General features: G+C 39.0%; 1 protein-coding gene across 7 annotated transcripts in view; it reads right to left on the bottom strand.

Moving 5' to 3' along the window:
- The window catches only part of COMMD10 (COMM domain containing 10), a 158,872-nt gene that overhangs the window by 52,891 nt on the left and 78,835 nt on the right, over positions 1–27,146 (bottom strand). For 2 of the 7 annotated variants that reach the window (XM_074953004.1, XM_074953005.1), the window contains exon 6: positions 20,693–20,731. The exons of 4 other annotated variants lie outside the window; for them this stretch is intronic. In XM_074953004.1, coding sequence (XP_074809105.1) covers positions 20,708–20,731 — 24 coding nt within the window. In that variant the 3' untranslated portion in view covers positions 20,693–20,707. Of the gene's footprint in view, positions 1–20,692; positions 20,732–27,146 lie in introns of those variants that run through there. One more of the 7 variants, XM_074953003.1, reaches the window with a different exon arrangement.

Here is a 27,146-nt window from a genome sequence, read left to right as displayed (position 1 = left end):
CCCACAGTAGAGTCTATATTTCCATTTGAGCTAAAAAGCCTCCTTAGTTAATTTTAAAAAAAAAATCTAACAAAGGAGGTTTCCCGGGCAGCACAACCTACTACGTCACCAAAAAGCCTGCCCCCTTGGATATTTAGTAGTAAATAGTACCTGCTTTGCCTACAAATTAGCTTTCCAGGGCCTTAGGTGGAGCTAGTGTTGTGACACAGAGTTTATATATATTATAATTATTATTAAACTCTGTCATGACACCACAATGTATATATATATAATCATTGCTCTTACTGTAAATCTTAGACTGTTAAGGGTTGAGGAAACAAAACATCTCCCATGACAGCGACTGCTAATAAAAATCTCTCTTAAAAAAAGACAGCCAGTCCAGGAGATTTTTCTGATCTTGAATGGTACAGAAGGCAATAGGGAGTATGACCATGCATATGTGGCTCTAGCACAAGACATGAAAGCAGCAGATGCACTATATGTTAAACAAAGACTTTTGGGGAATATAAACCAGGAGAAATTTACTCCTTTTTCAGGTTCGCTCCCAAGTGAAATCTCTCTCTGGAGAGAGTCAAGGAGTTCTTCTTGGTTTTTACCACCAGCATCTTTGTAATGCACATGGTTTCAAACATCTGAAAGAGAGAAAATCTTTGCTGCATTTTTACTATGTCCTGCTCAAAGCCTGTATCCTAGAGCAACCCTTCCTCAGAAGGGTTGAGTCAGAGGACAAATACCTTAGACTTTTTGTACTTTTCTTTTCCTTTTTAATCTTTTTGGATTTTTGGGCTCACTTTGCAGGAGTCATTCCCTGGCTGCAGTCTTTTGTGGCTTGCTTTATGCAGCACTGTGAGCCCTCTGAATATGCCTCCCGCACTGTCCTCCCCTTTGGGGTCCATCTCCCTTTGACTGGGTTATGTGGTTTCGTTGTCAGAGCTCCCTAAATCAATTTGGGGGAAAAGGGGAGCCAAGTATGAGCCCTGCTTCTCTCCCAGGGCAATTTAGGATCCATTTTAGTACTTTGGGGGTGAGTGTTGGATCATATTAAAGAAGTTCTGTATTAAAATCACAAATGAGTTTGATTCCCCATAGTTTAAATTCCAGGGTATTACTAATTAAGAGGTCTCTTGGTTTTTGGTACTGTTTCTCTCCCTCTATGTGTGAAACTTGCAAGCTGCTAATTGCGTTAGTACATTCTAAGACAGAGTCTGTTCTCAAAGCAATTCACACAGAGAGACTCAAAGCAATACTTTGTAACAACAGAAACAGCACCCAGAGACTCCCCGCCCTTTTGTTGTGTTAACAATTGTGATTAAAATAGAGATAGAGGATGGATGTGGATGGATGCTTGGTGTGGATAATAACTGAATGATCAGGGAGGTGCCAGCCTAAGAATCCAGTGTCCATCGGCTGAAGAAGGCGTCAAGTGGAAATAACCAGAGGACCCCCAGACTGGAATCCACCCAACAGCCTCAAGAATGGGAGAACCAAAGAACAAGATAACATCTAGCAGCACGGAGCTGTCAGGAATGTGCCATCTGCTGATTGATTTAGCAACAGCATGATGAAGCAATTCCCATAGACTGGCATAGGAAGAAACTCCTCTAAAAATGGACTCTAGAAAGTGAGAACTTTGGGGGTCTAATTCTGCAAACCAACTTCCAGGTGTATCAGATGAGCATCTGACAAGGCCCTGCTCCCTCCTCATGTCCAGGCCACCTGGCCAGTGGCTTGGCATGAGCAACTCTAAGGCTGGTAACTATGATAACAACCTTGCAGAACCTGTGTGTGTGTGTGTGTGTGTGTGTGTGTAGGAATGAATGTGTGAATAAATATGAGATTGAATGGAATGTTATAGCTATAACTAACTGCTTACTAGGATTCTTTCTGTATTCACAATAAATGTGGTATTTTGCCTTTTTCCCTTTAATAAGATCCTGCTGGTTTTTAATTTATTGGTATAACATGAGGGGACACAAACATGCCCTGGTGCCCCTTAAGGCTTTGTCTTTCTGGTTCTGTTCTGTCCCAGGACTTATCCCTTGGGCTGTCTGGCTGAAGTGCTCCTCATCTTTGGAGTCTCTTCCTGTTCTGTTTTGTAGTTCCTGCTTGAGCTTTTCCATGTTGGAGTCGCAGCTCCGTGGGGCCCACAACATACCAGACTGACTTAGCCTGTACCAACATGCCAGGGTCAGCTCACTGAGGATAGGAAGGGCATAATTTGCCCTCTAAAGAGCCGGTGAAAGCTGCCTCCCTGCCTGGTTAGCTGCAAGACAGCTCTGCCCTGCCTGAGAGGTGACAGAGAAATCTGGAAGAGAGGCACTGCAGTGCTGGCTCTGGGTGACTGAGACCACTCCAGTGCTCAACACCTAAGCCAAGATGGGGGAGAGAAGAAAGATTAAAGAAAAATCACTCACCAATGCTCAAAAAAAACAGACAACAAAAAAACGCTGGCAAAGAAAAGTCGGGAGCAAAGTAAACCATTACTTGACTGCTGCCATTGCGGCAGAAGATCGGGCAGCAAGCCAGAGAGGGGGACATGGCTAGCATGGGCTGTGCTATAGATATGAACTGCCTCCAGAAACTGCAGACAGGAGGGGAAATGCCCATACATATCACCATTGTGGGAGATGCTGAGCTGCAGAAAAAAATGTATTATGGTGAACTTCCCTACACTCCTTGTTACTTGTTTTACTGGGAAAACTGAACTTTAGAAATTCCTCTCTCTGCAGGAGTGACCGCTGCAATCAGAATCTGTAGCATCCTTCCCTGATGCCTTTCCCAATTTCTCAGATTTTGATGGGAGAAAGTGGTCAGGGAAGAAGGGATGGGGAAAGAAGAGAGAAATCAATCTCTGAAGACTCGGATACTGACGGTACCCTAACCTTACAGGTCACCCCCTCCCCCCCATCTTTGTAGGGCACAGGGAGAGTGCCTTTCTATTTTTGAGACAAGATATTACTGAAGAGGGAATCTGAAAGAAAATTTGCACCTGCAGAATGTGCAGGGTCCTGTTGGCCCAGCAGATTGGGCGTGGCCAGCCTACAATATATGAGCAAGATATGGTTAGCCCACGCATTTTTGCACTCTTTCCTGCCTGCTTCTCTATTCTTCTGGTTGCCGATGAGGTGTCCCTGTCAGAGAAGCCCACATGGACATGCTGTACTGCAAGCTGCAAAAGCCCGTTACCTCAGTATCAGAAGTGGTATTTCCAGCAAGCTTGTCGCCGAGCTCCTGAGATTAAATAAGAGCTCAATAATGCTTAGATTCCCATAAGATGACTATTAAGAATAAGGAGGATCCCTTTCTGGTGCTTTTCATAGAATCATAGAATATAAGGGTTGAAAGGGACCCCAGGAGGTCATCTAGTCCAACCCCCTGCTCAAAGCAGGACCAATCCCCAATTTTTGCCCCAGATCCCTAAATGGCCCCCTCAAGGATTGAACTCACAACCCTGGGTTTAGCAGGCCAATGCTCAAACCACTGAGCTATCCCTCCCCATTTGTTTGTTTTCTCATTGTGCTAAGCAGAAGCTCTGGTAAATCCTCCTTGCAGCTGCTGGAGGCAGATGGGTCTTCTCAGGTATGACTACTCCCAGTCTGCCAGGACCGACAGGTCTGGTTCTGCCTCCTAGGAGCTGCAAGTAGGGGTAAGACCCATTGTAATGGATCTGTGTTCTTTCCCTGTGAAGAAGAATGACTGGATTAATTTAAATTATAGGTGAAAGTTTTCCCCATATTACATCGTACTTGATATACCATAATTTCAGGCCACACTCTTATCACAAGTACCACCAGTTGGTAAAAAACAGAAAATATACTGTCACAAGAATGCAATTTTTTAAAAGGTAGATACAATTTTCAATAATAAAACTTTCCTTTCCACACAAAAATCCAACAGGCAGCACTACCACAAGGTATACAACCCTCTCACACTTTTTCCTCACTGAGATAAATTCAGAAACATCCAACATATAATCCACATCTGATTTCAACTCCAAGAGGCAGCAGTCATGCAGTTCGATTTATAATTACAGAAAAATATAATGCATAGTGAAGGTAGTACAAAGGTATTTCTTCTCGCCCAGGCATACTTCAGTCCTACCCCTTCTGAGGTGTTAAGGTCCAAAGGATATTAGGAACCAAAACAACCACAATTGACACCATCCAACAAACCCCTATGCAGGGCTTATCTACAAGCAGTCTGTGCTTCCACTGATTCATCCCCAGGGTTTGGTCATCCCTTAGCAGGGGTTATCCAGCTAGCAAGCTACTTCAGTCTCTAGGCAGCAACCAGACTTCTCTCTGATTAAGAGCAGCAGAGCTCTGCTTCTTTGTTCAGCTGAAGCCCTGGACTGGGCTTCTTTTAACTCCCCTCTCCATGCCTGACATTTGCTGCAGGTGTAGTGGCTTGGAGCCATCTGGATCCCCAGGCTCTCCTTAATCCTCTCTTTGCTGGCGTGGGGCCTATCTGCCTCATTAATGCCCTTGTTGCCAGGGTGGGACCTATCTGCCGCACCACAGTGATTAAATAAATGCTCTTTCCAAAACCTATAAACCTGTGTGTCTGACAAAACTCTATGCATGTTTCCACTGTCAGTAATTGTATTTTAGATGTCTTTACAAAGTAAAATGTACTTGTGAAGTCACAGAAAACAAATTACCTCAAAGTAGTGGTCTGGAGTACCCAAGAAAGGCGGAGCAGTGCAAATGCCAAGGTACAGAGTGCAGCAGTACAGATAATAGTATGAGACAGGGTAAGTTACCCATAACATATTTATGCCTTTTTATATATGCAGCCAGGAACCTCAAATCCTGCTTTATACTTGTGACTCAAACAATCCTAAATGCAGTCTTGGTTCTCAAAAAACAAATGGTGTTATGAACACTCAAACAGTGAAACTGTGGAGTGAAGGGGAAAAGAGTTACACTAGCATTTTATCACAAATGTGCAGAGATATAATTTTAGAGAAATTAAATTGCTTCATCTGTACACTTTGGTTCAGTTATTTATGATTCTATAAAAGTTATTAAAATGAACAGTCATGCAAGAAATGAAATGAAAAGCAAATATATATATCAGAAGGTGTCTATTAAGAACTGATTTTATACTCAGGCAATATTTTACTCTGTGTACCCCCAAATCTAGTCATGGTACAAACTGCAAACTACTGTACAGAATGACTTCATGCAGAATTTATGGATTGCCATTTAACCCCTCTCATTTTAATAACATTATTTCCATAGTAAATAAACTGCTTAGAGAAATTGAGACAAAAAAAATTAATAAAAGACAAAATTCTAATTGAAGTGTAGGGGTAAAAAATTTTAAAGGATCTAAATGCATTAGGAGTGTAGGTACCATTTGCAAAAATTAGTTAAGCACCTAAGACTCTTAAGTGCCTATGTCTCCTTTGAAAATGTGATTTAGGCACTTTAGACATTTTTTCTGAGGTTATTGGCAAAAAAATATTGCCCAATGGGTATAAAAGTGATTTGCAGAAAAATAACACTCAGCTGCAGGATGATAGCATTACTGTCCACTGGAGGTCACTCTGTCAACCCAATGGATTATAGTTTTTCCTCTGAAATGAATGAAAAATCTAGTCAATTCTGCCCGTAAGAGTGTTCTACACATTTTTTTTCAAAGCTCTTCCTTATGATGTATAAAGAGAGTTGAAATGGTGGGGTTTTTATTTTTATTTTTTTTATTTATTTATTTTACACTGCTTGGTTTTGTTTGTTTTGTTTTTTATAGTGGAATATCAGGAATGTCAAGTCTATTCTTGCTTGTATTTTTTGTGGAGGATGTGCCGATCTTGGAGGATGTCCGTTGTTAGCCCACACAACGTATTTTAAGGGGTGAGAGTGCAATAAGGTAGCTACAATAGTGCAAAGTGCTGCAGTCATGTCAAGGTCCACAAGGTTATGGGGCCCAACTAGACAGAGTGGCTCAACACCACTCACTCAAATTTGGTTCTACTGCATCTCTGTTGGATGGAAGGGGAGCTGAGCAAACCTGAGTGGCAGTGAAACAGTATATGCAGGGTCACAGTGCCACTCAGGTTTGCCCAGCTGCCCCTCTGTCATGACAGAGGGGCGGTTGGGCTGAACCTAAGCAGTGCTGCAACCCCATGTGCCAGGTCGCAACACCACTCATTACTCAGATTTGGCCGGCACTATGTGAGGGCAGGGCAGGTGATGGATGGAGCTGAGCTGCTGTGCAAAACTACTGGCTGGAGCTGCATAGCTCAAGTGGTGCCAGGGAGTGGTCAGGAAACAAAGCTGGGTGATGAGTTGTTACTGTGCTAGGGGTGAGCAGGAAGTGCTGGGGATCTGCGGGTCAGGGGTTGGGAGCACACAGGATATGTTATGGTGCAGTGCAGTGAGCTGTTGGAGGAATGAGAGGTGCTGGGAGACAGTGGGGTAGGTTCGGGGGCTCAGATTTCAGAATCAGGAAGGGGGCCCAACCTATTCTTGCACTAGGAACTTCTGGGACCTTCTTATGCCACTGCGAAAGTGCCGAGTTTTAACAATGACATCCTGTTAGTCACTGAAATAAAAAGATATAAACAAACATACATCAAAAACAGACCAAGATTTCCAAAATGGGTGTCTAAAGTTAGGCTCTTAAATCCATATTTAAATGAAAAGATAAATAAGTGGCCTGATTTTCGAAAGTGTTGATCACCCAATAGCTCTCACTGAAGTCATCCAATGATGTAAAGTCAATACAGTGAAACATATTGAATACAATGTAAAAAAGCCTTATTATCTGTCATTACACCTGAACATACTATTTTAAACAAGGCACATTCATTGATACAAAATTATTATGAAAAAATGCTTACCATGCTTCTGAATATGCATTTCACAAAAACACAATCAGAGTTATGTTATATTAACTGACAAGCAAATGGTCACAGAGAGGCATGGTGCATAACAGTCAATGCTATAATAAGCCCAAGAGAAAAAACATAAAAATGTACCAGATCTTCACTCACATTCAAACAAGGACTTCTACTCCTAAGAAGACGACATGCATCCGACGAAGTGGGTATTCACCCACGAAAGCTTATGCTCCAATAAATCTGTTAGTCTATAAGGTGCCACAGGACTCTTTGCTACTCCTAAGAAGTCATTCATTAAAAAAGAACCATGCCTTTATCTGTAGGTTTCACTGAAGCTTAGAATTAAAAAAAAAATAAATCAAACAATGGCCTATTAAACCATCTTCTGTAAGGTTATTTCCACTTATATTAGCCATTCATGGCACCTTTTAATTTAAGCCTTCCATGAATTCTGTATCATTTTATCCAACTTCCTATTTTCACTTAAAAAAAATTAGGTGCATCTTAAAAGATTCATTAAATAGGAGATCTTTTCTTACTATTTTCTGTATTTATAAAGGTGACAATCACTGCAATAGCGGGGCTCTAGTTTATGTGAGTGGACATTTAACTAAATCAACCTGAATTACTTGGAATTTGTAATAAATATATTGTTCTCTTGGCAAAAAAGCACAATTTATTTGTATTTAAACATGAAGATTGAGGCTTTTACAAACCATGAAAAAAGACTTATGAGTCATGGATTGTACATTCCAGTGAATCTACACAGTTTTCTTCACTATTTATCATTACTTGTATTAAGCAGCATCCACAATGGGTTCTCATCCACAGAAGAGCACAGTCCCTGTTCCAAAGATCTTACAGTCTAAGCTAACAAGCAACATACCAATAATGGAAGAAAGAGATACATTACATGTCTATAATTTTCATATACATCTTAACATACACAGCCTTTATTATAGGCAGGGCTGAGAATGTCTGGGCAAGGAGATTGGGACTGGGAATCCAGGGTGATGGGCCTCGCACTTGGCAGGCAAGTAGACTGGAACTGGGGTAAGAATCCTGAGAAATGAAGACTGGGTCTAGGTAGTTAAGGAGACTAGGCCAGAGACAAGAAGCCAGGGGTGGGGAGGAGCGAGCAGCCTGGGACAAGAAGAGGATAGGGCAGAACAGACCGTGACCACTATAGCACACTCCCCTCCAGAGCCTGGGATAGAACCCAAAATCCCCGAGTCTCATCATTCCCATGCTGCCAGCAAATATTTGTGAAACCAAGAGGCAAAGTATCCATAGAAGATGACAACCTGTGACTGCCATCAATTATCCATTAGCTCAAGTGGCAGAGATCTGTGCAGTGGATCTAAAATTTCCAAACCCTGCTGATGACCCATGTGGGTATCAATATGATACTGTATGATGGGAAAAAAAATCATTTTGCTTTTTTAAAAATATAGGAAACTAGACAGACACACACACACCCCTATGTTTAAAGAGCAATATTAAGTTTTCAAAGTCAAGAACTCAAAAGTTAGAAAATGACAGAATTAAGGTTGCCCATGTATATCATAATGCATACAGTCTTTAATTACATGATCGCATACTGTTTCTTCCACAGAACCCCTATGGCTTGCAGCGGACAGAATGAACTTGCTCTGGGGATGAATCACTGTTTGTAGTGAAGGAGACTCCGGTATAACCCATGCTTTATTTGTTGCAGAAATTGGAAAGGGTGAACGAGACAAGAGATTGCAGGAAGAGAAATGATGGTCTCAGGGTTAAGGCAGTTGAGTGTTGCCCTGAGAAATGGATTGTATATCTCTGCCTCTGCCACAGAGTTTGTATGTGGTGGGCTCTTAAATTCAATTTTTCACAGGGAGTCACTAATTTTGAATTCCTCATTTTCTTGGGGCCTGAACTGAGTCACTGGTGTCTGATGTGCAGACATGCTGAGTGCTCACAACTGCAACTGAAATCAATCAATGAGAGCTGTGCTTTGAATGTATAAAGTGCTATATAGTGGTATGTACTTTGAAAAATCAGGTCCTAGATATCTCAAATTGGGCACCCAAAAGGAGTGGAAATTTCTGATCTTCATCTCCCTGTGCCTAAGTTCCCCATCTCTCTCTCTCTTTCTCGTGTATGTGTGGTGTGTGTATATATATTTAAAAATATAAAAGAAAACTTCTTATACCTATAGGAAAACAAATCTATAATTTTGTTACCTATAAAAACTTTTAAAGCACATTTACGCATATGTGCATCTTTCAGATGACATACAGTGGACCCTTGCTAGAGCGTGCATCACTATAGCGTGGATTCACATATAGCGCGGTCGCGGCGATGGATCCCAAATTTAAATATTTAACTTGGGATCTATGGTATCGTGGCCCCCACTTTAACACGGTCCCCGCATTAACGCAGTACTGCGCATGGATCCCGAACGCTACATTCTAGCGAGGGTTTGGTGTATTACCTTCTCTCCTCCCTTATTAACATTTATAGAAAGAACTAGTTTGGCTGAAATTACCATGGTGATAAAGTATATTGAGTTTGATATGTAATTTTGCCCAGATATGATTTCTGGCTCCCAATGATATGCAAGCACCAATGCTGTTGGGTGAAAAAACCCAATTCTTTCTTCTTGTGTTTTTGAGAGAAGAGATATCCAACACTGGACAAAAACCCTTCATTTCTAAATTGAAAAGCAGTAATAGTAGTGAAGGCTCTGCATCACCAGCCTATTGAAATATGTGCCAACATGCTCTGATGTGCATCATAATGCGATACAAAATGTCACAAATGAGGCTACAAAATACAGGACAAATTAGTTTACACGCATAAATATAAATATGACAAATCTCTTTCACCTTTAAACCTGTCACACCCTTATTTGATAAGTAATATAGTATCCCTGAGCCTAAATTTTCCAGACATGTTTAAACTCTCAAGTTATTTCTCTAGAGTTGTATTTAACCACAACAAAAATCTGTTGTTGCATTAAAAAAACAAGACAGTTTTATCAAGTCTATTTCATTCAGGGTAAAAAAAATGATTATTAAAAAACCGATAGCCATGGAAGCTGTTTTAAAGAAGAGACATGTGGACATTATATAAAGATACCCATTTTATGCATAAAGTATACAGATAAATGGTAAGAGACTTTTAAGCCTTAAAGAAACATCTTCTGTATTTTCCACAGTATGCATCCGATGAAGTGAGCTGTAGCTCACGAAAGCTTATGCTCAAATAAATTGGTTAGTCTCTAAGGTGCCACAAGTACTCCTTTTCTTTTTTTAAAGGAATCACAACAAATCTTTTAAGCCAACTTTTAAAACATTTTAAAAAAAGACCATTTAAAGAAAAATGTAACAGCTAGTATATGTGAAATAAAATAGATAAGATAAAGTTACTTCATAAAGTGATCAATTAAAAAAATACCACTGACTATTGTCTCGCTATGCATAACTAAACGGTCCCATTTCCCAAAAAATAATTTTAAAACATATACTTTCAAAATGGGCTAACTAAAACAAAGCCTTAAAACCCCCCTGAAGTCAAACATGGAACTATTTTCAGGTATACTAAGCAATGAACCCAATTAAAGTCATTAACTGTATCTATTCTTGTGACAAAAGGATGAAATTACATCACTACCAGTAGCACCAACCAGATGCAGACAGTAATCAGTGACTAATTTTACAGTATACTGTGGGATTAGTAAAGAACACGTAACTAGATTCATTTCAATAATTTAGTGAGCAGATTTTGCAAGCAAGATGTTCATATAGGAATATTTAACAAATGTCTGTAAGTAGCAAAGTGTCTTAAAATCTACTGTAGTAATGAATGCTTGAACCATACAGTCAGTTCAAAATTCATGTGTAAATGTAACTACAGCACATCAGCAGTAACTAAATATGAAATGCATTACAGCTAGACTCTTTTCCCTTTAAATCCTTCTCCGCTCTATTGAGTGTTTGTCTTCTCAATACTGGATTAAATTTAGCAACTATTAAACTTGGATGAATTTAAACACAAACACAAAGTCATGATCCAACCATGAAGCTTACATTCTTAACACTTAAAAGACTAGATTCAAACAATTTTAACAGCAATTTACATTCTTAAATATCCTGTAAAAAGAAAATATTAAATGTCATCTGTACACCAAATGAGACACACAGATGTGCTGATCTGGAGTGCAAAAACAAAAAAAAGACAGGCATTACACTGTTTAATGCCGTTTCCTTCTACTAGATTTTATGTCTACAGTTATTATGGTCAATCTTAAATATTGTGCTCTGATGCCAAGATGGATTAGACAGGAATATAATTAATTCAATTTTCCTTATCTCTGTACGAATGATAGTGAATTAGTTTTTCAAATTGAATTTTTATCTTGTAGAAAAATTACACATTGGGCCCGTCGTCGTCTTTCATTTATAACAGTGCAAATCAAAACTAAATCCAATAAGGCCTGATCTACACTAAAAACTTAGATTGACATTGCTCAGGAGGATAAAAAATTCTCTGCCTTGAGTGCCCCAGCTATGCCCAATTTTTCATCCGCAAGTGACATAATTGTGCTGACATAACACCTGTGGTCAACGGAAGACTATTTCCGTGCAGCTAACTACCATCGCTCAGGGAGGCAGAGTTCCTACAGTGATGGAAAAATTCCTTCCATTGCTGTAGTCTGCATCAATACCGTGGGGTTACAGCAGGATAGCTGCATCTATGCTGCTGTAGCCCCCGAAGTGCAGACAAGACCTCAGTCAATGGAGTTCCACCCATGTGAAACTCACATGAGAGGAAAAATGGATCTTTAAGTTTGGGTAATCACATGTCCTAGTTTACCATGTTGTCACTGTTTGGAATTACTGCCGCAGTGCCCTAATCAGCTCCATAAAACCAATTTTGTCCCTATTTCAGTAGAACCATCTAGAAAGCTGTTCAGCCACCTCTGTCTAGAAGGCCACTTTGATGTCTCCTGCTCTATTCTCTTCTTGCCTCCGGCCTTAGCACCCTTTCCTGTAAGGTGCCAGGTGTCTGCAACTCCTAGTAAAACCAATGGGAGTTCAGAATACGCAACACCTTGTGGGACTGGACCCTTACCACTGAAGTCAGGCCCAGCAGCCTGATATTTCACCCATCAGCCTCATTTTCCTTTTCCTCTGCTTTGATGCGGTTACACTCCTGAGAAGAAATCTGAACCACAAGATGAAATGGTATCCCGTCCGGACAAGAGGGGATCAGGAAGTGGATCAGAAAGAAATGTGGGTTGGTGAACAAAAGGTTAGACGAGGATAGGTGCATCTGCTGTGGCCAACTACGGCAAAAAAGTAGGAGGAGGGAAGGGCGCTGAAGTTGCAGTAGGAAGAGAGCCAGAAGAGGTTATAAGGCTGGGGTGGAAAATGTAATATGTCCTCATCTGGTATATGGTGTGTCCCCCACCCAAACAAACAAATGTGATCTCTTTATTCAGCCTGTAATGATAAATCTAGTTTAAAAATCACCAACAACTAAACAATAAGCATCAAACTGTACATAGGCACTTTACATAGGACAAGGATAAGATTTTCTTTAACTTTTTCAGAGTCAGTTTTAGGTGCACTGGTACTCTAACAGAAGATTTTTTTTCATTTCTTACCAAAATGAAGAGATGTTGATATTTGATTTTAAGTAACAGATAGAATAAATCACATCTCAAATCATATCTTCAAGAGGTATCCCTAAAATGCAGGTACATTAATAAATCAAATAAGAATGTATCAACCTTCAAGTGGTTTCCCTTCCTTACTCTCTTTTCTATTTTTCCCCTTCTTCCATCTTTCTTTCTTAGACCAAATATGGGAGAGAAAATCTATCTCCTTTCTCTCTCTCATTTTCCTTATTCCTTTATGTTATTTTCTTCTCTCTTCCCACATCTCTCTCCATTCTCATCCCATCTATTTCCCTCTTCCATTGGGTCTCATTTCTTTTCCTCTTTTTCTGTATTTAGCATATTTTACATTCCTCCTATTTGCTCTCTGGCACACTCCTTGTTCCCTCACACCCATTTCCCTCCCTAAATTCATTCTTTTTTCCCTCCTCCAAATATCACACACAGACCCATTAAATGGTAGATGTATTCCAAGACCTTCTACCCTCCATCTCCAGAGATGAACTCCTGGGAGTTCAAACTGGTCAGTCCATTTGTTTAGCCGAATGCCTCTTGAGATGGGCTCATGCGGTTTCTTCATGCCCTTCACCTTCTAGAGACAGTTTCTACTTCTTTGTTCCTGATCTTTCCCACATGCAAATCACACTGTTCCCCCCCTCAACACACACACACACACACACACACACACACACAGACACACTTTCATTTATCCATGGGTCTTCTCCTTTCATTCATTGCCTGGTCTGTGATTAGCCTGAAATGTCTTTTTATAAGGTCTCAGGTTGTGGGAGGGGGAGAAGAGAGAAGGATGACAGCAGCTGTTGCTGCTGCATTCTCCCAGAAGGCAGTACACACAACTTCTGTTCTCTACTGCAGGTGAGTGGTGGCTACTGGCTGCTAACATCCCATGAGAGCATTAGGAGTTTTCTTTTATTTCATCTCTCTTTGGAGCACAGTGACCCAGATTTTTAAAGGGTAATTAGGCATTGCTGCGCCCATCATTGTCCCAGCTAAATGATTTAGGAGCCTAAGCCTCCTTTTTCAAAAGGGATTTAGGCACTTAGGAACCTAAACCCCATTGACTCCATTGGATTTTGTTTCCTAAGTGTTTAAATTCCTTTTGAAAATGAGGCTTAGGTGTTGCAGCACTGAGCACAGCAATGCCTAAATCCTTGTGAAAATCTGTGACAGTGTCTTTTGTTGGCCAGACACAGCAAAATTGAAATTTGCTTCATGAACATCAAAACAAGGAAAAAAGGTCAAATAAAGCCTTTACAGGATTATTTTGGCACTCTCTATAGCATTGTATCCTAGGCCTAGGTGACTTCCTAAGGCACCTATGCCTAATGCCACTACTAGATTTCTCTTTTCTTTTCCAGCTCAAAATCAGGGTGCAAGGTTGCTAGAAAAACAGCACAACAATACTGATCAATTTTCAGTGCTTCCTGATCTCCAACCCTGTACAAAAGACAGCACAGACATGACACTTCTGCTATGGGAACTGGAATATCATTTTGTCCTCTGCCTTTGGTTTCTAACACCACAGTGCTCACCACTGAAAAGGACAGTAACATACAACGGCTTGAATATGCCACTTTGAGGCCTATTAAGGCCCATTGCCTATAAAAGTTTATTGAAATAAATATTTCCAGTCTAATTCATATTACAATTCTGCATGTTCCTATTAAATGAAATTTCAGGTTGAGTAGATTTCCAAATTAATCTATTAAAATTCAATTCAAATGGCTAAAACTAACTTGTCCTAAGATATGGCTGAGTTGTCTCACTCCCTTCCGCACTTGCCAGTATTTTCATGAAAGCAGGGTTAGTAGTGGAAGTTAAATTGAGCTTGAATGCCCCAGAAGAGCATTTGGCGTCATCACAATGCCTTCCCTATTGTGTGCTGAGCCCAACATCCCATGAGAGAATTAGGAGTTCTCTTTTATTTCAGCTCTCTTTGGATTGTGTTTTATACTCACTGACTACTGCACTGAGGTATCACAGTTTAGTCCTGGTGAATGGAGAAGATTCACAGCACAGTGCTGTAATGCTCAGCTTCTTAAAGACCTTCCAACACCAGGAAAAACACTTTGCTTGGAGAGAGCTTTTTGCTTTTCTATATTTTCTGCCCTAGTTTTTCATGGGGAAATTGCATACAAATTTAATTCCTGCCCCATATGGTTTTATATTTATTTGATATTATACGAATATAAAGTCACTCTCAGATATGTTATTGAAAAGTGTTATGAACATGTATATTGTAATATTTACAATTTTAAACATTTTTTTTAACAACAAAATATTTATCAGGAATTTTCTGCTCTCAGATATTCATCTAAAGAAAGAATGTTCCTTTTGCTACATCAAAGTCCTTTCCAGAGCAACCAATTATGAGGTCACAAAAAATAGCAATTACATTAACTGAAGAAAACACATCAGGGATAAATGAACCATTAGGGACATCCATGAAAACAGGATGTTTGTTTTCAATATTAAGAGCAGGAGAGGAGAAATAAAAAATAAAAATTATATCTGAAGAATTGTTTCCTATACTGAATGGTTTTCAAAAGCGATCCATGAGATATTAACATGCCTCTAAGGAAAAGAAAAGAATACTACAGGCAAGCAGAATGTAGACACCTTTTTACTCCTGGAAGGAAAAGCAGAATACATGAGGTGAACTTGCAATTGGGACGGAAAGAAATGGCTCCACCACAAAACCGTATTTCTTCTCCTTTTACTTCAATACTGTACCATCATAAGCAGTGTCTAGTTGGGACCAGATCCCCCACACTTCTTGCCCAAGCAAAATCTCTATTGACTTCAGTGGAAGTATTCACTGAAAAAGGAATACAATACTAGACACTGTTAGCATAATAGCACTACTGTCATTTAACAGCTGTGGAACAACCAAAAGCAGGAAAGAGATTCTTCCGCAGGGTACAGGAATTATCACTAACAAACAGATATTCACTATATTACCTCACACTTTCTGCAAGAGTCCTGTTGGTCTCCTGATTACCACTGGATCAGAAGACAGGCACATCCATCTACAATTAATCTGACATTTTCACGCCATCTTTTCAGACCAAGAGCTGGACGTGGTTATTTATGCATACATGACCTCCATGCTTGATTACTGTAATTCATCTAATCCAGGAATGAATCCATACATCTTGAAAAAAGTCCAATTCATATAAATTGCTGCAGCCCACCTACTCAGCCACCCCAGGTCACAATGAGCTCATCATCTCAGTACTCCACTGCCTGCACTGGCTTTTTGTTGCATTCAGAGCACTATTCAAAGTCTCTGTTCTACTATTCAAAACTTTCTATGGGACTGATCCTAAAGAGCACCACTCCATTCACAACCACCACCACTCTGTGATTATACACAGTTATGCTTCATCATAACAGTGAAATTGTCAACCAATAAGAGAAGGCTCAAAAGTGCAGGGGACGGAACTTTCGCCTGAGCTGAACAAAGATTGCAGAACTCACTACTAGAAAAGATAGGAATGACAATGGATCTCAACTACATTCAGAACTAGAGGCAAGCACCAGTCCCTCAACTTAGCTTTCCCTCTAAGTATCACAAACATGTAACTACACCTCCAACAAGCTAGGAAGGTAGAACGAGATTGCTATTCCTACTTTTATATAGATGGGAGGTACTCTGCTACTACAGTGATGAAGGCTAGCAAGAAAGACAGAGAGGATCTATGTCTAACAACCATGCTAGTTAAAGAAGCAACGCATGACTGAGGAGAATTCTCAGCAGATTGGAGCATATGTCTCTCTTGTAAGGAAAACACATTTCAATCCTCCATTCCGTTAGGATATACTGCAGTCCCAAAGCTATCTTGTTGGAAGAATATCATCGGTTTCGGTTTTAAATGCTTTTGAGTTTTGTTCTCATTTCAAGAAAAAACATTATGTCCTTCTGACATAAATTTAACCAAAAAAAAAAAAAAACCCACAACCTTTATTCTTTTTCTCCCACAGCATGTAACACCTGACTGAACCTAACTTAATTCTAACAATCTCTAAATTCATATAAAAATCAAATACATTTAAAAATCGAATTGCAAGTTTTCAGTCATTTGCTTAAATCTTTAAAAAGCACAGCTAGATTTTTTCTTCACAACGGTAGCTTATAAAGGAGCACATTTTTAATCAGAGAAGTTCAGGGGCCAGATTCACATGCATCTTTATAAGCCAACCAAAACTCCTCATGACACTGGAGGAATTCATCCTGAAGGAAGAGTTTCCAAAGCCACCTTCCTTTGGGGATCCTGTTAGGTCATGCAGCTTTACTTGATGACCAGGGCTGCTGAAGGGATGCACTAAATAAAACCACATCTTGTCCACATCCCATTTTCAGCCAGCAACACACACTTTTTCAGCTGCCCTTCCCTCTATGGGTATCTGTACACAGCAGCTAGAAGGGTGCTTTCCAGTGCAGGAAGACAGACATGCGCCAGCTCTGCTCAAGCTAGCATGCTAAAAATAGCGTATGGCTGCAGCAGCACAGGCAGACCAAGCTAGCTGCCCAAATACAATCCCATTCAATTATTTGCGTGCGTACGTACTTGGGCAGCTAGCTCATCCCACTGTGGTTATATTGCTATTTTAACTGACTAGCTCAAGCAGAGCTAATGCATGTCTGTCTACTCGTGTTGGGAAGAACAATCCCAGCTGTTGTGTAGACATACCATATGTTCCACTGCCTCTTTCCCTTCCTCCTAAGGTACAGGAGAAGTGGTGATCACTTTCCCTGTAGCTTCCCCACCCTGAGGAACTGCTCATCTCAGGGTCCTCAGACAGCATTTACAACACTGACATTAGCCAGCATCATCACTAGAAGAATTTGACCGTGGAGCTCTAACAGTAATTCTCTAAGATTCCCACTGAAATGTAAATTTAACTAAATTATACATGTATAATATAGTAATTTTGATTAATTTTAAATTTATGCTTTAATATTTTGTTTTCCTCATCGAACCATCCTGTGTTTTTGTTATTTTTGTAATGAAAAAAATGCCCATTTGATTTCCTGTGCTCTTATTTCAGCATGTAAGCACTGAAACAATCATTGGCATGGAACTAGTCTCACACTGAATTAATTAAATTAAGTGCTATATTTGAATGTCTAATCATGATTTTTAAAAAAAATGCAACACTTAAATAACAAGTCCTGAAAAAAAGAGAGAAGGAGGTACATCTCAAATGCTCAGCTCTCTCAGTTTTACTGATTATTTGACATCAAAAACCTGAGATTATGCTCTAGAAAGGGAATTGGAAGATATATAATCTAATTTTATTACCCTATGAAGCTGTGCAGAGCAAGGCCTCTTGACAGTAAGACCTACTCACTAGGCTTGTTTATGGAATTCTGGACCAGTTGTAGATCAAAATATGGAAGATCCTGTTTTTCACAGCTTCTATACTATATGGTAGTAAAGTGAAGTTCTATTTATTGTAATTGCTGTGATGATTAATCCCTTGTAAGAATGGGCTCTTACAACATGTTAATTTCATGTCCAATCACTGAAAATTCAACTGTAGTTATTTCTAGCGTGCACACCTCCAAATACACACACATTTATATGTACATATAAATAGAATGGTTAATTTGGCACACACATACTATCTGCTAAAGGAAATAAAAAATATGCAACACACACAGTATGTCATTTTAAAAGGCTCTGAATTTTCTTACCTTTTTTTTTTAATTTATTTTACCAAAGCACATTTTCTCATTGACTGCTAGCGAATATGGCAAATTTGCAATATTTAAGAGAAGCCAGCACTGATGTCCCACAAGTGCAGCCACTACCATCAGACATTGTGATGACACAAGGGGCAGTGAACATACCAAATGGTTGTTTCCTACACAAAAGTTGTTTCCTGTGATGTAGCCCTACAGAATGTAGGAAGCTCATCAGCCAGTAAACCCAGAACACTCTACAAGAAGTCACTGTTAGAGGCACAAGCCCCTTCAAACGTGCAATATGAGGCTACAAAAGGGAGCATGGCTCCCCACCTCAATTCCTTTTTACCACTCAATAAGGAGATATGACTAATCTGGATTTATCAAATGATGAATGCTAGAATGCTGTGCTACCTTATTTCTGAACTATCCAGTTCATTTAATTATCGAATCTAAATTTATTTTATCCTCTTCCGTTGTTGTATTGGTGTATTAACACAGTTAGGACTGGAGTATGTGACGTTTCTCCCTTCAAGTCAGTACTGAACTAATGACTAGGCTTTGTATTTGGGAATGATGTACTGCTGGAGGTGTCATCTTTCAAATGAGAAGAGAAACACAGAGGTCCTAACCATTCGTATTTATGAAAGATCCCATGGCATTTTTCACAAGTATTCTGGCCAAATTCTGACTTGGGTAATTACAGTCTGTGTACTTAAATTCCCTGGTTATTCACTTGTAATTAAATTCTTTCAAATGCTGGTAAATCAAACCTTGCCCTCTGCACCATTTGCGTCTTAGTTGGTCCAGCAAAAAGGGCTTTAGTAAGGTGAATTTCACACTTCTTGAATAAAATTTGTACCAGGTTACAATTAATATTCATTTCAGGAGTGGATGAAGTGTGTGTGTACAGCATAAATAAAGGCACATTAAATGAATGAGAGACAGAGAGAGAGAGAGAGGAAAAAAACCTCACTGTAAATCCCTTTGGGATCCTTCAGGATGAAAGGCACTATATAAATGCAAGGTGATTGCATAGTAAAGAACTGCTACATTTCTTAAAAGTGAAAGCATCTTCCTGAAAAATGGTTTTATAGTTGCTATTCTAGGAATAGGTACAGTTGCAACTATATGCATGGATTGTATTGATTAGAGTCATTCTTTGTGTAATAGCCACATGTGATGCTACAATTATATTGAGAGGCATTGTTTTGGATTCTACAGGTACACAACTCTCCATATACAATTTACACGTTTGATGTCTACAACAGTGATCTCACACTTTTTCACCTAGTGATTTCACCTTTTCTCCTACCATAAAAAGTGAAATTCTATTCTTTGCTTAAACATGTCTTCAGTTTCCCTTTAAAAGTTGGAGGGAATAATCTCTTTAGTCCTTGTAATGTTTTAACTAATTCACAAAATCATTATTCTTACAAAAAATCTGATAATTATTGGGTTTATTTGATAAAAGTGGCATCATGAGGGGTTTTGTGACAGCAACTGAGAATTTACAAAAAAAAAATCAACAGCAATTTCAAGTAATTTTATTTCTAAACATAAAAATTTTAAAATTATAGAAACCTTTAGATGACAGCATTCATTTTCTTTTTACTGAAAGATTTTGTTTGCCAGAGTTGGGCTGGGGAGGAAGGATATCATATAAGTTTGACAAAATGACAGTATACTGTCCTTGTGTTTTATGAATATAGATAGATTAACTAAATAACTAAAAAAGTTAATCTAATCCTAATTTTCTAAATTCAATGTGACATTATTAGAAAATATTAAACACATTAGGGTAACTGTTTCTTCAATTCCAATGGCAACAGGTTTTTAGGCAGATACTATGGACAGCAAAAAATTACTGATATGAGGAAATAAATCCAAAGTTGATAATTTACAAAGGAAGAGATGCCACAAGGCTAACAGTAGAATTTTCAAAGGCTCCTAAAAAAACTATGATATCTGTGTTTTTAAATCACTTAAGGGCTTTAGAAAATCCTACCTATGGGAACAAAGTAAAATTGTTAAAATACAGCATAAACTGGTTCAGAGCCCTGTAGAACTAAATCCAGGAGCACATACAGGGACCAGGTTAACATTCTTGAATTGTAGAGTACCCTCTGTCTGCTCCACTCTCGAAAAGTTTGTGTATGTGACTCAATTTCATAGTGTTGTGGGAGTTTTACATTACAAATATAAGATGGCTTCACAGGGACATACTACATTTAGTAACAACCCAAACTGTAACCATCTGATTCCTGGATGGCTTATGAGAAGTGAATTAGTCTCAGTCCAGTTTCCAGTGGGCAGGTGTCCACATCAAGATGGCCATCACAACTGGCAACCTTGTTAGTAGTTCCAGCAGACTCAGGGGTTGAACAGACATTGAGATTGAATTACGCTCTCTCCACTAGGCGGTCCCTCGATGACAAGTTTGAAGCACATTGGGAGGGAGTTGTGAGGTAACCTGTACTGCTAATTAGTGCCCAGAATGTCCCTTTAGCTGTGGATACAATAGAGAAAGGACTTCAGTCTTCAGGACTATTTCACTTGAAAACAAAAGCATTGTTCTCAACCCCTAAACTTTCCAAAATTTAAATGGAGACATTCTGTAAAAATTGGATAAGTTAGTTTTGAAGGCTCTGAAATTTGACCAGTAACTGAGAGACTTTTTTCCTAAGAATTCATTAGTGTGACTACTCAAAGTTTCCCACAAAATTGGTAAGAAAGCTAAAGTGTTGCAATAAACAGAGCATCAATAGGAAACCAAACTAGAATAAAATGTAAAGTAAAGTAGTGGCATTAGAAAATACAATAAAATTACTTGATAGAGTTATTCTGAAGAGAAGATTTTGTTTAATAATAGCCGAGAAAAAAATCTGTTTGCCAGGAAAGTAGAGAGATTGTAGAAGTCAAAAGGTACAATATTACGAACGCTGCCAAAACAGTAAGCAGAAGGCACCAAGTTTTATCTTGATTGTTGAATTTATAAAACTAAAAAAAGCATTGACAAAACTGTATGAAACTCTTCCATTTCCATTCCGCAGATGCTGTGAAAATTTAAAGCAGAGCAAACACTTAGATGGCAAGGAAACAAACCTGCCTTTTAAAACAGATTGCTGAAACTAATCAAGTCAAGATACAGTAGAAGATGCTACAACAGAGGAAACTAGATGAACCAAGAGCTATGTTTTTACTGAATACAGTGTGGAAGAACAATTTTTCACATAGCAACCAATGCTTAAGGCCTTTTAGAAAAATTGTTAAAGTAATTGGAAGAATTAAGTAAGCCACGGCTGCACATACTTGTGGCAGCCACAGAGGTAAGAAGCTAAAGCGTGTTGATAAAACTATCTGAAAGGGAGTTTTCTTCATATTTTGCTTTTTCTACTGTAGGTGATTTTTTTCCACACGCTGAAGGCTTGCACTGTGATAATAAGCAATTTTTAATTAGGTTGAACAGATTTTAAAACAGGAACATTTTAAAATTCAACATTTTATCCTTCTTTAAGTTACTATATTGAGAGATGGAGGTATAGTATAGTACTGTATTATCATTTGTATCACAATAGCTGAAAGGGCTCCAGTGAATTCTGGGCCCCTTTGAACTTGGTATTATACAAACACACAGGCAGAGACAGTCCCTGCCCAGAACAGTTTGCAAACCTAGGCCCCAATTCTGCAATATACAATGTGCAAACGGACTGAGGCCTCTGCAGCAGGGCCCAACTGAAGTCAGTAGAGCTCTGCGTAAATGCAGCAATCTGCCTAGACTTCCTGCAAAGACTTAGGGCTTGTCTGCACTAACACTTAAGTCGATGTAACTTACGTTGCTCAGGGGTGTGAAAAAACACCCTTGAGTGACATAAGTTATATCGACTTGAAGTGGTGGAGTAATTACACCGACAGGAGTGTGCTCTCTTGTTGAAATAGTATGTCTTCACCAGATGTGTTACATCGGATGCAGCTGAGCCAATGCGGCATGGTAGAGAAGACAAGCCCTTAACTTCAAACGTGTAGTCCTGCTGACGTTAAACATATCATATGCTAAGTCTTTGCAAGACTGAGGCCTAATAAAGACAAAATCAGAGTACTAACAAACACTACGAAGGAAAGGGATGAGGATAGCTAATACGTTTCTTGGGTTAGAATAGATAGCTATGTATACTCTTGTAGGAGGGTGATTTTTTAATACCTCTTTCTGCTTTTTAAAATGTTAATACTTCTGGGATTTTTTTCATTATTATTAATTTGACATTGGAAGTTTGATTTGTCCATTTTAAAAGTAATGTGTTTCTTTTTAAATGATAGCACTATCCTAATGCAACATATTTTTATGCATGGAATATTTACACCATAAAATATTTTATTTGAAGCTGGAAATTAAAGTAAATTAATGATTATGTAATTTCATGGCAGGTCTGTATGAAACAGTTTCAGGCTGTCAACGATGCCCAAACTATATTTTAATAAGTATCTTCCCCAGTTTTCAAACATCATAGACGTGAAAACTTTACTTCACTTCTCATACACACACGTATTTCTAAAAACCTGTCTCTACAGGTACTGTAGATGGCTCCAGGACAAGAACGCCAGATCTGAGCTTTACTATCTTTGGATAAGGTGAACTGGACTCTGGACCAGATTTCATAGTTCATACCCATTAGATCCTGTATCTTAACGCAAAAGCGTTTTATTAGTTTCTGGCATAGCACGGTTTCTTAGTGACCTCTTCAGTGTTTACCAATCTGGACCTCAATTAGGCAGACACCTGAGACATCCAAGCAGATTCTCCCATTTTGGTCTAATAGCCAGAGCAAGTCTTGTCATTTTTTACTGACAGTTAATGAGGGGCATCTGAGGCCCAATCCAGCAAATCTCTTAAGCATATGCTTAATTATAACCATGAGCTGTCTGAAGCCAATGGGAATATTCATGCATATAAAATTAAATAAATAAGTACAGTATTGCCAACCCCAAACATTTAAAAACCATGAATCAGACCTGCAAAAAATTATGACACTACTTGTAGTGCCCCCACTGGCTTAAAAAAAATCATGATTTTTATAAATTAATAAAATTTGGTTCTTTTTATTTGTATTCTGGTTTCTGAGCCTTTATAGGGCACTTACATATTCTAAAGCTTTTCTCCACTGCCATATGGGCTAGACACTTTTTTTTTGGTGGTGGTGGGGGGAACGACGGCTGAGGGGCTTCTAGAAAAAACACAAAATGTGAAACTTGCAGTAAAATTGCAAAAGTCGGCAAAACTGTTCTTGACTGCTGTGCTGGATCAGGGTCTTAATGAACTACTGTCTTTACTTTGCAACTGGTTGGCCCCTTTTCAAATTCTCTGAGGTGTGCTCAGCTAGTTTTTCCCCTCATCTTGTCTTTCCTTTGGAGGTGCAGGAAGCAATGCAGGCTTGGTTCCCCTGTGAATCTCAAATAGGATACGAGGCTCAAACTTTTCCCCATAGGGCAATGCAATACAAAGCATCTCTCAGGCCCAAAGCAAAGTAGAGGTCTCTTTCATTTTTTAATTAATAGTATTGATATATTTATGTGCTAAAATTTAATATTCTTAAATTTTGCCATGTAAAACTTACTTAAATCTAGTAAGAAGACTAAAGTATTTATTCAGCTGAGCATAATGAATTTAAAGCTGAGACTTTTCAACTTAATTCACAGTTATATATAAACACAGTCTATTTGCTGGGTTTTTAAACTTTGTTTCACTTTTTTTTTCTTCTTCCACACAATACTCAAGTAAGTTTTATTGCCTTTAATAAAATCAGTAACTGTGAAGAATCCACTTGTGCATTTGGTCCCTTTGTCTTGAAATTCCTTGCTTCTTTAGGTTCAGGTAATTACAACGAAGGAACTTCTAAAGTGTGCACTATGGGCACATTTAACATTTATGACGAGGGAAAATGATAGGGGGGTTAGTGTCTTATTACCTTAAATGATGGTGTTCAATAATGAATGGTGTTCTACAATGCAGCTTTAGTGCTAGCAGATCTATTGACTGCCACCACATTGTTAATAAGGTATTAGTTTACATACTTCCTAGAACAAAAATTTAAAAACCCCAGTGGTAATTAAAGACAACCTCTGATTTAGAAACCCGGTAATGGGACAATAGAAGTCCTATTTTTAACATTTTCAGTTTGGTATCTCTAGACTATTAGGAATTTGTAATGGACTCTTATTAAAGGAGCACAGTCAACCTGGTTCATCACGCACACACACAAAATCATTTGCTTAAGTTGGTTTCCCTTGCAGATGTGAAGGCAAGGATAACTGATTTTTTAGAAAATTTGATCTTATCTAACAGGAGACGAACAAAAAAATCAAAATCCTGATTTCTTTTAAAGGAATTACATAGAAGTGCCATACTTCACAGAATCAAAGACTTCGCATTTTTGGGTAATTATGCTATCAGTGAATCAACTTGCAGGCAAACTCTTAGGTGACATTTTAATGTAAGAATCTTGATGGAACCTACCCAGACAAAGAGCCTGATGTGTTTTATAGCCTGAGTTCTTACCACATCTTCTGTAGCATATACTAAAGTTCCTTTGGCTACACCAGATAGTCTTTGGTTTCATCTCATAGACTTGCTAGCCCTGACAGATACAAAAGCATAGCTAAAATGTTCCACATGCAGAAAAGGTTGTCCCAAAGATGAGGGCACAATCAATTTTTCATCATCTGAATAATTTCTGTTTTGCATATCCCCACCTCAACTTTTCTTTCTAGAATCACAATTCAAGTTTCCTGTTCTTTTCTTTTGGCAGTCCTAAAGAATATGATCCTCCTTCTTAATGGTCAAAGCTCACCTTTGCTTAGAAGCCTGCATAAGGTTCTCTTAACTGATTAAGGTCCGCAGCAGTCTTGTGTAGTAGGCCCATTGAACCAACAATCATGTAGGGGAGGATCTCTGTACCCCATGCATGGCATGAAGGGGAATTCCTATTGGCTTCCAGTTAATGGAAGTACACCTCTACCCTGATATAATGCGGTCCTCAGTAGCCAAAAAATCTTACTGCGTTACAGGTGAAACCGCGTTATATCGAACTTGCTTTGGCCTTGAGCATTTCCGTTATTAATAGTCACTTCCTGCACCCTCAGAAGCCCCGACCCATCCAACCCCCCCACCTCCCTGTCCCCTGACTGCCCCCCCGAACTCCTATCCCCTTATCCACACACCCCCCCCGACAAGCCCCCCCGGACTCCCACACCCTATCCAACGCCCCCGTCCCCTGACCACCCCGCCCCCAGAACCTCCAAACACGCTGATGCGCTGCTCCACTGGACCGCGCAGCCCCGCCTCGCCCCCCAGAGCGCTGCTTTACCGCGTTATATCCGAATTCATGTTATATCGGGTCGCGTTATATCGGGGTCGAGGTGTACCTTCTCACAGATCTCAGGTGAATTTCATTCCTATCCCTGCTAAGCCGTCTGCACAAAGCCCAGTTATTTTGGGTTTGCATGGGAAGAAGCATTTGAAGTGATTTGAGAGTCCCAGATAACTTTTACACATACAGAAGGGAGAAAACAATCTCAGAAGACAAAACATTAAGCTTGCAAAATAAAGCTCATTTTATAAAGAAGTCATAATTAAGTCTGACAAACTAAATGCCATTCAACAAACCACCATCAAAACCTGAACAAATAACTAGTTCAAGTCAAAAATATAAAAAAGCAAGCCAAATACTGAATATCCATAAGAATGGAATTCATAATTATTTTCTCAATAGAATCAGATTTACTATGTCATCATCATGTTTTGCTTAACCTCAAGGACAGAATAATGTAAATTGTTTAGCCTCAAAGTCATAAGAGAGTATATTTGTGCAAATTCCATACCAGAATAAAGCTTTTCTGGGATATTTCCAGCACACCAGGAGGTTCCAGGGATATTTCAAAAAGGATTTCTTTTTTAAATGCAAGTTTATAAAATTCATTTTGTACCCACCACCTCTGCCAGCATGTTTAAGGTGGGCATTCAATATGTAAATCTGGAATTAATTCAATCTTCACTTTTGTTCTATAGTGGGTGCAAGATTAATAAAAAAGCATGAGCCTAGGGCCCCTGAATCAATTTTACTAAAAATACCTATGCAAGGAACTGCCAGGAAATGTTCCCCCTTTATTTTTTAAAAGAGCATATTTTCCCTCTAACAATACAGCAAGATACCAGATTTGGTAAACTACACAGCAGACACTTTTTTTGTGCGCTGGCCTTGGATGTTTATGTGCGCACTGCAGGGCTCCAACATGGCAGCAACCATTGGAAAGCCAAAGTTTCATCTAGCAACATACTCATCTAATAATTTCAAGAAGTTCAAAGAAATTCTGTCCACCAGAAAGTTTGGAAACACTCATTAAGGTACCAACATCAACCTGAGTATCATTCAATTTTCAACCAGGTGCCACAGACCACTACCCTCAATCATTATCCCAAGGAAGTCTCTACATGCCAGCGTGTAAATTGAGACTTCCACCTATTAGGTGGGGCTGGAGACCTAGCTTTCCTCCATCCTCTTGGTATGGACCTGATCCAAAGTCCACTTAAGTCAATGGAAATCTATTCATTGAGTTTAATGGTCTTTGAATCAGGCCATTATGATTTGCACTAGACCTGCCGCTTTCCATTTCTCTGGTTTTGGTTTACATAAGATTTTTTTAAAAGTTTCACTGAATTTCCTTATCTTAAAACTTAAAAAAAATAACTATGATGTTCCAATCACGCTATTATAAATTAAAAGATTGCTTAGAAGTATAATCCAACTGGTATAGTTTGTTTATTTGGGGAGGTGGGGTGGAGAGAATATTTTTTAATGTTTGCCAAATATTCATGAAAACAGAGACACACTGGGGAAAACATGGACTTCATAACTGAAAGAAAACAATTT

The sequence above is a fragment of the Natator depressus genome, chromosome 5 (assembly GCF_965152275.1).
Source record: "Natator depressus isolate rNatDep1 chromosome 5, rNatDep2.hap1, whole genome shotgun sequence".
Taxonomy (NCBI): domain Eukaryota; kingdom Metazoa; phylum Chordata; order Testudines; family Cheloniidae; genus Natator; species Natator depressus.
This window is presented reverse-complemented; position numbering and strand designations above follow the sequence as displayed.